A 12,846-nucleotide genomic window follows, 5' to 3' on the forward strand; every position below is an offset into this window, starting at 1 on the left:
CCCAGTTTGGAGTTTCTAGCTCTTAGCTTTAGCCATCAGTGGCCCAGGAACTCAGCAGCTATTGCAATCCCCAGCCTCTAGCAGCAGTGTGTGGCAGTGACAGATGGCAGCAACTCCTGGTGTATGGTGCCTGCTGCCACTTTATCTTCTTATGTTATCAGCTCAGCCAGTCATGGCAAAGTATGCAAATGAAGATCTGTGTTTTGCACCAATCATGGTGCAGTACCTCATGCAAATGAAGGATCTTGTTGTACCAATCACAGCACCGGTTCTCATACAAATGAAGATCTGTGTTTTGCACCAATCACAGCACAGTCTCTCATGTAAATGAAGGTCTGTGTTTTGCACCAGTCACAGACTTTATACTTGATGGTCATTGAAAGCAGTAGCTCTTGGGCTTGGGTGAAGATGGCTGAAGGGTCATTAGAGTTCATTGAGGCTATGATGGCAAAATAGCCTGTGGAAGCTGTTTGGAGGCCCTGTTCCAGGGCCTTCTGAAACTCAAACAACCACGGCTTCCATGGAACTGCCTGCAGGCATCTGTGGGGTGTAAGGCTGCTAGCTTGGACTGAGGACTGATACTACTTTGCTCAAGGCATCCACATCACCAGGGAAGGGACTGACAGCTATAAAGCAGAGATTCTGTAAACCCTGGTCTCCAGCATCTTAGGTAAATAAAAAGAAAACTATAAACATTAAAAGCAGTGTTTATAGGCTGGGCATTGGTGGTTCACCTCTGTAACCATAGCTATTCAGGAGGCTGAGATCTGAGGATTGTGGTTTGAAATCAGCCCAGGCAAGAAAGTTCATGAGACTCACCAAAAACCTGGAAGTGGAGCTGTGTCTCAAGTGGTAAAGAGCCTTGAACACAAAAACTCAGGGACAATGTCTAGACCCTGAGTTCGAGCCACAGGACAGCACCCAAGCTCTGAGTTCAAGCCCCAGGATTAGTGCACACACACACACACACACACACACACACACACATACAAACTGTGCTTGCAATAAAGGCTTAATATTAACAGTGATTTTTACAGTATTTAACATCACTCTAACGATTCGTAACTCCCACATCTGTGTCCAGGGATAAAAGGATCCCTGTAAACTGTCTTCTAACAACTTAGGCATCTGAGATCTAAAGATCTCTGTTCGAATCGAGCCTGTGCAGGAAAAGTCCATAAGACCCTTATCTCTACTTAACCTCCACCTCCAAAAAAAAAGCCATAAGTAGAGCTGTGGCTTAAGTGGTAGAGTGCTAGCCATTAGCAAAAAAAAAAAGGAACAGGGGCTGGGAAGGTGGCTCAGTGGTAGAGCTTTTGCCTTGCATGCATGAGACCTTGGGTTTGATTCCTCAGCACCACATAAGCAGGGGGGGAAAATAGCCGGAAGTGGTGCTGTGGCCCAAGTGGTACAGCACTAGCCTTAAGCTGAAGAGCTGAGGGACAGCGCCCAGGCCCAGAGTTCAGGCCCATGACCGGACCCCCCCCCCACACACACAAAAAAAAAAGGAACAGCACCCTAAGACCCTGAGTTCAAGCCCTAGTACCAGCACCTCCCCTAAAAAAAAGAAAAGAAAAAGAAAAGTGACTTTTCTTCTGGATGTGACACTAGAGCTGATATTGGAACTACGCAGTGCAGGCAAACTTTCCAGGAACATTTGTCTTCAAGAGAAAGTGGTCCCAGGGAAACTAGAGTTCAGCCCGTAGCCCTGTGGTGAGAACGCTAGATCTGCCCTCCCAGCGCTCTTCCTCCATCTGTGTGAGCAGGGAGGCTGGGAGTTCAGCCCCCAAGACATGAGCTCACGCCTCCCGTCTCTCTCTACAGCTGCTGGCTGAACACAGAAACTGGGTTTATCTGGAGCTTCCTAGGGCCGGTGTGTGTGATCATCACGGTAAGCAGCTCTGTCTGGTGGAGCATGTCTCTGAAGGAGAAGCAAGGAGAGCCAAGAGAATAGCATGTGTCCACAGTGGGCCGAAGGCCATCTGGTCCCCTCTAAAGTGCTCATCCTTATGATCTTTGAATCTTGAGATTTCCCAGTTAGGGTATAAACCCTCCAGCTTGTGGCTTTGCTTTCACGCTGACATGCAAGTGCCTTTGGGAAGAACCCATGTGTTATCCATATTTGATGCTTTGGGGAAAATGAGTCTGTCAGCCTTTCCCAGGTAGAGACATTGAATGAGAAAAAAAATCACAAGAGAAACTGCAGAGGTTCTGAGAACTCCAGTGAGCTGAGGACTTGAAGACAGAGACCAAGGGAAGCCTGGGGAGGTCAGACGCCATTCCTTCCCTCCTTGTTGCTCATTTGTTCTTTGGTTTTGCCCAGCGACGTTTCTTCTGACAGTTGCTCATGGTGGCTTGCTTCCTTGTGCCTTTGCACTTCTTTCTTTGTATTTTTCCTTCTCAAATTCATTTTTGAGCATTTAAATCTTGGGGTTCCCTTCCAGGGAGGTCCAGGAGATGATTTGGGGGTTGGGAGGTGGCATTTGTTTCCTTTGTGGTGTTACAGCAAGGAGCAACATAAAGTTACAGTGTCTGAGTAGTTGCAGACCTCAGATTAAGAAACACACTAACCTGACCTCATTCAGCTCAGCTTCTTTCTTGCTAATGTGTGTGTGTGTGTGTGTGTGTGTGTGTGAGAGAGAGGGGGGGGGGGAGGGAGAGAGAGGGTACCAAGGCTTGAGCTCAGGGCCTGGATTCTGTCCCTGAGCTTTCCACTCAAGGCTAGTGCCCTACTAATTGAGCCACAATGACACCTCCATTTTCCCGGTGGTTCATTGGTGATAAGGGTCTCACAGACTTTCCTGCCTGGGAGCCATTGGGAGGTCCCTGGTTTGGTTCTAAATGATGGGAAGCATCATGAAGGAATAAGACAAATACAATCCATGGGTGGGCAATTAAAGGCGATTTCTCCCAGGACTGGTTGGGGTACAGCAGCAAGGAGAGAGCCACTACCACCATGTGTGCATGGCTGAGTTTCAAAGTCAGGCAGAAGCATGGAGAAGCCTCACAGAAAAAGGAAGAGGGGCTCTCTGGGCAACCCTTCATTGGCACAGGGAGGCTGCAAGCAGGCCTCTTTGATGCGGGGCGTCCTGGCTCTGGTGTGATGGCCTTTCCTGGGTTACCATCTGGCCTCCTGGCTTGGTTTCTAGAGACCAAGGATCAGGCTTCTTTTGGCACAGATGGTCTGGGATGGTGGGTTTCTGTGTCCAGTCCCTGACTCCCATGCTCCACTTTGTAGATCAACACAGTGCTTCTAACGGGGACCATGTGGATCCTGAGGCAGAAGCTGTCCAGTGTCAATGCTGAAGTCTCCACGCTCAAAGACACCAGGTGCAGCCAGCGTCCTGTCCTGTGTTTTGCTCCTTTCTTTCTTTGCTTTTTTCTTTTCTTACTTTTTGTTTTTTTGTTTTTGTTGGTCGTGGGGCTTGAACTCAGGGCCCAGGCGTTGTCTCTCAGCTCTTTCACTCAAGGCTAGCGTCTACCACTTTGAGCCACAGCTCAATGAGCCACGGAGATAAGAGCCTCATGAATAGTCCTACTCGGGCTGGCTTTGAACCACAATCATCAGATCTCAGCCTCTTGAGTAGCTAGGATGACAGGTGTGAGCCACTGGCGCCCAGCTTGCTCATTTCTTTTCCTTCCTCCTGCGAATGTTTGCTGAGCACCTTTTTGGCATTGCCTGAGGCAGAGGCGGAAGGTGGGTGCAGAGAGGCACAGGGTCCCCAGGGAGAGCCTCCAGCACTGGCCCCCTGGGTGCAGTGTGTGGACCTCAGACCACACCACATCCCCTCCAAAGCAGTTTTCTTCTCAGAAGCTTGCTTTCCCATTGCTTTTCTTGTTTATGTTCTTGTTTTTTAGGTTAACGCTTGGGCTTGAACTCAGGGCCAGGATGCTCCTGAGTAGCTAGGATTGCAGGTGTGAATCACCACTGCCCAAACTTAGCATTAAGAATTGTAAGCAGCCAGTTTATTTATAACCAACCTAGTTTCTTTCTTTTCTCACTATATTGGGAGTAGACTTGATTTTTTTTTTTTTTTTGGTCGGTCATGGGGCCTGAACTCTGGGTCTGGGCGCTGTCCCTGAGCTCTTCAGCTCAAGGCTAGCACTCTACCACTTGAGCCACAGCACCACTTCCAGCTTTTTCTGTTTATGTGGTGATGAGGAGTTGAACCCAGGGCCTCATGCATGCAAGTCAAGCACTCTACCACTGAGCCACCTTCCCAGCCCTGGGAGTAGATTTGATGCTTCTAAAAAAAAAAAAAAAAAGCCAGGCGCTGATGACTTATGCCTTTCACCCTAGCTGAGATTTGAGTATCATGGTTCAGAGTCAGCCCAGGCAAGAAAGTCTGTGGAACTCTGATCTCTAATTAATCACCAAAAAACTGGACGTGGAGCTGTGGCTCAAGTGGTAGAGCACTTGCCTTGATCAAAAAGAGCTCAGGGACAGCAACCAAGCCCTGAGTTAAAGACCCATAACCAACAAAAACAAAAAACCCATAGTTAAATATCAGGTTCATTTTTGAATCACTGCTTTTATTACTGCCTGCTGTGTCTCCTGTGAGTGATATTGGAAGTCACAACCCTAAGAGAAGAAAATGACCCCAAAAAGTGCACAGGAGACCCCTATAAAACTCAGATATACCAGTCTCAACACTTGAGCAACTTACAACACAGAAACACAAATACAGGAAAACAGAAGGCCAGGCAACTCCCACCATGCCTCAGATGGAACTCAAAGATGCTGAAATGGATGAAATACTGAACAAGGAATTTTTTTTGGGGGGGGGGGTCTGGTCGTGGGGCCTGAACTCTGGGCCTGGGCGATGTCCCTCAGCTCTTCAGGTCAAGGCTAGCACTCTACCACTTGAGCCACAGCGCCACTTCCAGCTTTTTCTGCTTATGTGGTGCTGAGGAATCCAACCCAGGGCCTCAGGCATGCAAGGCAAGTGCTCTACCACTGAGCCACTTTCTCAGCCCCTGAACAGGAATTTTTTTTTTATTCTAGGAACATTTTATTTTTTATTTTATTTTTATACGTATTTTTAATTGTGAAAATACTATACAGAGGGGTTATAATTACATGAGTAAGATAATGAGTACATTTCTTATCAAGCATTGTAGCCTCCTCCTTTGTTTCCCCTTCCCATCCCATCCTCCCCCCGCCCCCCCACCCAACTCTCCCCCCAACCCTCCCCCCCCACCAAAGTTGTAAAGTTCGTTTTCGACATAATGACTTGTACATCTCATTGTTTCAGTGGGTCCACCTGTACCCCTATTTAAACGATTTGTTTTTCCCTTCCCCTCCACAAATTATACCAACATCAAATACAGTGAAAGCAGGGGTTATACTGTGGGGAAGGGAGAACAAGGAATTTTTTAAAATATATTTTTAAAGTCATCTGTGACCTCAAAGGGGCCTCAAACATACAGAGGAAGGAAACAGGGATGCCAATTAACATCTGGATGTGAAAGTCACTGCCAAACTGATTTAACAACTCAAATGAAATACAGAAGGGGCAAAACAAAACAATACAAAGCATGACTCAGTGGCCAGAAACTATTGTGAGTTATAGTACACACTATGAATATAGACAGCAATAATATTTTAAACTATCATTAAAATACTGCTACATGTTCAAAAAGAAATGAGAGAGAGAGAGAAAGGAATAAAGAAAGAAGAAAGGAAAGAAGAATAAAGAGAAAGGAGAAGAAAGCACCATCGGTGAGGAATTCAACAACAAAACTGAGATTCTGAGCAAAGAATAAAAAAGTGGAGATGTTAGAAATGAAAACCTCAAAAGTTAAATAAAAGCAGATTAGAAAGCATCGCCAATAGATGGGATCAAGCACACTAATAACATCAGGGCTGGGGACACGACTGAGGGGATTTTACAGCCAGACAGCAGTGAGTAAGGAATTGCGTAAGCAGGACAGGACTTTCAAGTCCTGTGTGTGAGGAAGCACCAGCCATGCCTCAGACTCCCGGGGAGGAAGAAGGAGTCCAGATATAAACTAAACACAGAGAAATGTATCCAATGAAATTGTTATCAGAAAAACCACACATCTGGGGACAGATGGGGACTTCCCAGTCCAGGAAGCTTCAGCCTCAAAATAGACTTCACCAGAGACTAATCTTCAACTTTACGTTTGTTTTTTTTTCTTTGCCCCAGCATTGGGATTTGAACTCAGGGCTCACACTGTTCCCTTAACCTATTTGCTTAAGGCTGGCACTCTACCACTTGATCCCACAGCTCCACTTCCAGCTTTTAGGGATTAACTGGAGATAAGAGTCTCATGGACTTTCCTGCTTGGGCTGGCTTCGAATTTGGATCCTCAGAATCTCAGCCTCCTGAGTAGCTGGGATTTCAGGCATGAGCCACCAGTGTCTGGTTCTCTCCACATTATGTTATAAAGGCCAAGTCTACAGCACAAGGAAAGAACATTGAAAGGGGAAAGAGCAAAACATTAACATGTCAAGACAGACTCATTCCACTTTGGCATCAGACCTCTCTGCAGAAACTGTAAAAGCCAGGAAGGCCTGGAATGGATTTCTGAAAGTCCTGAGGATACCTAACAGCTTGCCCAGCAGAGGTCCCCATGGTAGGATAAGGGAGCTATTGAGAGGCTAGGGGTGCCGGCTGGAGGAGGCAACAGAAAATGGGGTGTATAGGAGTAACATCGCTGGTATGCACATATAGAAGAAACAAAGCAAGCCACAACAACAAAAACCACATAGAGATCTCCTCTCTCTCCACTCAGACTGGCTATCACCAAGAACACAAAAAACAACATATGTTGGTGAGGCTGTGGGGAAAAAAAGTAAGAACGGAAAGGAGACGGTCTATTATGTGCCCATTTGGAAATATCATAATGATATTTTAATCATAAATTTGGAAATATCATAATGATATCATAATGATAATTTCTATATGTACAATTTTTTAAAAATCCAACACCAGACCTTGAACTTGATACCAGATACTTTTGCTCATTTGGCAGGCACCCTACCACCTGAGTCATACCTCCGGCCCCTCTTGTACAGTCAATATACACTGAAAATGTCAATCCAAGCAAAGCAGGAAACCTCAGAACTCAGGGGGCCATGGTAGGAAGATCTAGAGCCTGAGGCCATCCTTGGCTAGCTAGCAAGACTCTGTCTTAAAAAACCAAAGTGCCAGGCACCAGTGGCTCACACCTGTCATCCTAACTACTTAGGAGGCTGAGATCTGAGGGTCGCAGCTCAAAGCCAACCTGGACAGGAAAGTCCATGAGACTCTTATCTCCAATGAACTACTCAGAAAAGCTGGAAGTGACACTGTGGCTCAAGTGGTAGAGCGCTAGCCTTGAGCAAAAGAGCTCAGGAAGTGTACAGTCACAGTGTACAGTCACAGCCGCTAACCACGCCCCCCCCTCCCCGCTGCCTCTCCTCTCTGTCCGTGTTACTGCGTCACTGTGCCGAGCAGCCCACATTCTTCACCACGGAGGAAGACACGATTGCACCATGCTGTACTTTGCATGACGCACAACTGGTTTTGTATCAGTCCTTGTGGCTGGCAGCAATGAACACAAATGTGTATTTTGTGCCAGCTGCTGTTCTGGGTCCTTGAGGGCCATGGCATCTTGCCTCCAAGTGTGTGGTGCAGGTATCCTGTCATTACTCCTGTGCCAATTGAGGAAACTGAGGCAAGCTGGTCCCATGGCTCCTGCCTGCCATCCTAGCTACTCAGGAGGCCGAGATCTGAGGATCATGGTTCCAAGTCAGCCCGAGCAGGAAAATCTGTGAAATTGTGATCCCCAATAAACTACTCAAAAAGCTGAAGTGGAGCTGTGGTTCAAGTAGTAGGGTGCTCACCTTGAGCCAGAAGGCTCAGGGACAGCACTCAGGCCCTGAGTGTGAGCCCCAGGACAGGCACGCACACACACACACACACACACACACACACACACACACACACACACACACACACACACACACACACACACACACACACAGAACAGGCAACATAAGGTTACGAAACTTACAATGACTATGGAATTAGATTCCATCATACTTGTGTGTGTGTGTGTGTGTGTGTGTGTGTGTGTGTGTGTGTGTGTGTGCACGCACGCATGTGCACATGCACACACAGGCTTGTGCCAGTTTTAGGGCTTGAATTCAGGGCCTAGGTGCTATCTCTGAGTTGTTTTTTGATTTTTGTTTTTGTTTTTGGTCGTGAGGCTTGAACTCTGGGCCTGGGCGCTGTCCCTCAGCTCTTCACTTCAAGGCAAATGCTCTACCACTTGAGTCACAGCGCCACTTCTGGTTTTCTGGTGGTTTATTGGAGATCAGAGTCTCATGGACTTTCCTGCCCAGGCTGGCTTTGAACTGTGATCCTCAGATCTCAGCCTCCTGAGTAGCTAGGATTACAGGCGTGAGCACCAGTGCCCAGCTTCTCTGAGCTTTTTTTGATCAAGGCTAACAACACTCTACCTCTGTAACCACAGTCAGTTCCACTTCCAGCTTTTGGAGTAGATAATTGGAGATGCGTCTCACAGACATTCCTGCCCAGCTGGCTTAGAACCGTGATCCTCAGATCTCAGCCTCCTGAGTTAGTTAGCATTTACAGGGGTGAGCCACCAGGGCCCAGCTCAGTGCCTTCATATTTTGAAAAAAGACACTCTGATTGAAGAGTCTGGACTTACCCAAAATGGCATCTCATGACTCTCCTGTTACTTAAAAAAAAATGGTTTTATAATCTCTGTCTGACTCTCTGAATTAGTTGGTCTATTTTGGATATTTTGTATAAGTCCCAAAGTACGTAACCCTCTTTGGCTGTGTTCATTTAGCACCAAATTTTGTAAGGTTTATGTGTGTCTTAGCATGTGCTATTCGTTATTATAGCTAAGTTATATGCCATTGAGTGGGCATAGAGCATTCTCTGCATCTTTCAGTCTCCTCTGGATGAGTGTGTGTGTGTGTGTGTGTGTGTGTGTGTGTGTGTGTGTGTGTGTGTGTGTGTGTGTGTGTGTGTGTGTGTGTGTGTGTGTGTGTGTGTGTGTGTGTGTGTGTGTGGTGTCTGTTTTCACCTGAGGGAAAGTGGAGTAGGGAATGACTGCTAAATAGGTCCAGGATTGGTACATCTCCGTACCCAGTGCCGCAGGGGCCGCCTGCAGTCCCAGCTCCCCACCTCTAGGCTGGGAGGCTTCCACCTTCTCCCTGTCCCCCTTTTGTGGCAGGCCACAAGCGTGCAGTGCCGGCGCTTCCAGGGCCCGGGCATGGGGACCAGCAGGTGCGTGCCAGCCCCCAGAACCGCTTGGTTTTGTTTTGTTTCTGTCTTCCAGATTGCTGACCTTCAAAGCTTTTGCCCAGATCTTCATCCTGGGCTGCTCTTGGATTCTGGGCATTTTCCAGATCGGCCCCGTGGCCAGTGTCATGGCATACCTCTTCACCATCACCAACAGCCTGCAGGGTGCCTTCATCTTCCTCATTCACTGTCTCCTCAACCGCCAGGTAGATGACGGCCACTGGCCTGCGTCTCCACCCCCTCCCCCCTCCCCCCACCCATTCCCCTTCACCTGTGAGCACCACCCACCCGCTCCTGGTGTCTCTGTCTCCAGGTGCGAGAGGAATACAGGAGATGGATCACCAAGAAGAAGGAGCCCAGCTCCCAGTCCCAGACCTTGGGGGTCCAGCTGTCGTCCATGCCCTCTACAGCCAACACGGTGAGGGGGCCCGCGCATCTCTTCCCAAGTGCTGATGGGAAGGAAGGCCTGCTGCCCAGTGTCAGACACACGGCTGGGGCCAGAGCCGCATGGGTGCTGGGTGTCTCCACCTCAGCTTCCTGTGTGAGGGACAGTGTGCAGGCGGGGGGAGCTCAGAGGTGTAGCTAGTGGTCAAGGGAGCGCCGTGCCTGTGCGCAGCTCCATTCCCATCACCCCGAGAAAGCTCTGGGCTCTCCCTAGTTTGTCACTTAGCCAGCAGCCTGTGAGCTTTCCATTTATGTTATTTGCATGGTGCCGAAATGGATGCACAGCTCCAGACATCACCACTAGGTTCCAGATGAGCAAAGAGAGATAGGGTGGGAACAGAGACCACACCTTGCATGGACCAAACCTAGCTGCAAAGGATGCTGAGCAACACACAAGTGTTGACTTCGTATGTCTGGACGAAGAGGTGTCAGGAGAATAGGCTGGAGACAGCTTCTGGGTTGGACAACGGGCCTGCCACACTCAGAACAATTACTTTTAAACTTTTATTTTTTATGTTTATGCTCACTGGTGGCTATGCCTGTGATGTGATCTTACCTACTCAGAAGGCTGAGATATGAGGATTGCAGTTCAAAACCAGTCCGGGCAGCAAAGTCCACGAGACTCTTATCTCTAGTTAACCACCAAAAAACTAGAAGTGGTGCTCAAGTGCCAGCTTTGAGTGAAAAAAAGCTCAGGCCCTGAGTTCAAGTCTTCAGGACCAGCATAAAAACACACTTCACTTTTTTTTTTTTTTTTGCCAGTCCTGGGCTTGAACTCAGGATCTCGGCTCTGTCCCTGAGCTTCTTTTGCTCAAGGCTAGCACTCTACCAGTTGAGCCACAGCGCCATTTCTGGCCTTTTCTGTTTATGTGGTACTGAGGAATCGAATCCAGGGCTTCATGGATGCTAGGCAAGCACTCTACCACTGAGCTACCTTCCCAGCCCATGCTTCACTTTTTAGGACTTTGTTGCTATATTTCGCTCAGTGTGTTTATGTTTCTGTAGATGTTTGAAATCCCAGTTTTATTTGTGATGAGTCAGATGAGGAAGAAATTCTCATTTCTGTCTTCCAGGACTAAAGCTTTGCTTTCCATACTCAGCGAACAGCACTGGAGGGTGTTAAGTGCCTGTGGGTCCTTCCTTGAAGATCTCTCCTTGGCGTAGTGTGCAAATTCAGAATGTGCCAACTTGAACCTCTGGGAATCCAGAGTACAGATGGGCGTCCATTTCCCAGTGTTTTGTGCAACTGTTCCGAGCAATACTTTTATCCTCTGTGCTTTGCAGTGCTCTGAATTTCCAGAGCTCTAGGAAATAACAACTTTCAGTCCAGTGTCAGATCTGAGGGCCTGTGGCTGCCATTTTATGTCCTGTGCTCCAAGCGGGAGCCCCTGGCATGGGTTGGGTACAAAATAGCTTGCAATAAATGGTTTTCCATCCATCTGAATGATTTAAACCAAGACAAAATCGCTTCCTGCTTTACAAAACAAGTCACACCTCATGCCAGTGGCTCACACCTATAATCCTAGCTACTCAGGAGGCTGACATCTGAGGATTGCAGTTTGAAGCCAGACTGGGCACGAAAAGAGCTGGAAGTAGAACTGTGGCTCAAATGATATAGCACCAGCTTTGAGCACAAAAGATCAAGAACAGTGTCCAGGCCCTGAGTTCAAGCCCCAGAACCAGCACCAAAACAACAGCGAACACAGCAACAGCAAATAAGCTGTGTCAACTGAGATTAACCCAACTGAAAAAAACAACAACAAAAAAACACAAGTCTAGACTCAAGATCCAGACCAGAAACTTACCCAGAAACTCTTGTGACTTGGTAAAGATTCTCAGCCTACCTTCCTTCCAATCTTGAATGCCAGGGAGGGAAGAAGGAGGTGACCAATTTAAATGTGTATGTCCTCCTTTCCAAGAATACTCTAGAAACCCCTCTTTCCTTAGAGTGTCACCCATCAACCGGCCACATAAGCTTTCTAGCAGACCAAACCTGCCATCACATCTTCCAGAGCTGTAACCCAAACCTGAATTTTAGCAAGATGCACATGATGTTCTAAAACATTCTACAAGTTATGTTAACTTTTATTTGTAAAGACTTGCTATGGGTCTAAAATAAGACTTTTGGGGGGAGTTTTCTGGGCTGCTGAGAAGAATATGGATTCTGTGGCCATTGCGTGGAAAATTCTGTGCTTGTTGGTTAAGTCTATGTGGTGCATACAGTAACTGGTTTTTCAACAGTAACTGGCTCAGCTGGGGAGAAAAGAAGAGTCATGAATCCATTTTACATCTATTCACTCATCTCCCCATCCACTCATTCATCTATCCATCCAACTATCCATTCATCCATCCTCATCCATCTATCCTCCATCTACCCATCCACTCACCCATTCATCATCTACCCATCTAACTACCCACCTACCCTTCCATCCATCCATCCACACATCCATCTGTCCACCCACCAATTAAACTCCTCCACCCATCCACCCATCTATCCATCCATCAATTCATCCATCTACCCATCCACTCACCCATTCATCATCTATCCATCCAACTATCCACTCATCCATCCTCATCCATCTATCCTCCATCTACCCATCCCCTCACTCATTCATCATCTACCCATCCAACTACCCATCTACCCTTCCATCCATCCACACATCCATCCATCCACCCACCAATTAAACCCCTCCACCCATCTATCCATCCATCAAGTCATCCATCTACCCATCCATTCACCCATTCATCATCTATCCATCCAACTACCCGCCCACCCATCCATCAGTCCACATATCCATCAATATACCCACTAATTCGACCCCCCATCCATCCATTATCCATCCATCTATACATCCACCTATTCACCCATTCACAATCCACCCATCTATCCAACCATCCATTTACCCAACCATCCATCCATCTACCCATCTACTCATCTACCCAAGTCCATCATCTGTCTATCCATCATTAATCCATCATTAATAATCCATCCATCCATTGGTCTATCCATCATCATCCATCTGTCCATCCTTTACCATTCATCCATGCATGCATGCATATATCACCCAGGGTGCTGAAGTGGATGCCAGGCAATGGCTTTCTCTACCACTGAGTGACT

General features: G+C 47.4%; 1 protein-coding gene across 6 annotated transcripts in view; it reads left to right on the top strand.

Annotated features, from left to right (window-relative positions):
- Adgre1 (adhesion G protein-coupled receptor E1) overlaps positions 1-11,761 on the top strand; it is a 39,632-nt gene extending 27,871 nt beyond the window's left edge. For 5 of the 6 annotated variants that reach the window (XM_070008399.1, XM_070008404.1, XM_070008403.1 and 2 more), the window contains 5 exons: positions 1,825-1,891; positions 3,239-3,330; positions 9,322-9,490; positions 9,598-9,702; positions 10,802-11,761. In XM_070008399.1, the coding sequence (XP_069864500.1) occupies positions 1,825-1,891; positions 3,239-3,330; positions 9,322-9,490; positions 9,598-9,702; positions 10,802-10,807 (439 nt within the window). In that variant the 3' untranslated portion in view covers positions 10,808-11,761. The remainder of the gene's footprint in view (positions 1-1,824; positions 1,892-3,238; positions 3,331-9,321; positions 9,491-9,597; positions 9,703-10,801) is intronic. The other variant, XM_070008401.1, reaches the window with a different exon arrangement.
- Positions 11,762-12,846: the final 1,085 nt, after the last annotated feature.

Source organism: Dipodomys merriami, unplaced genomic scaffold, assembly GCF_024711535.1.
Source record: "Dipodomys merriami isolate MVZ:Mamm:240054 unplaced genomic scaffold, mDipMer1.0.p SCAF_70, whole genome shotgun sequence".
Classification (NCBI taxonomy): domain Eukaryota; kingdom Metazoa; phylum Chordata; class Mammalia; order Rodentia; family Heteromyidae; genus Dipodomys; species Dipodomys merriami.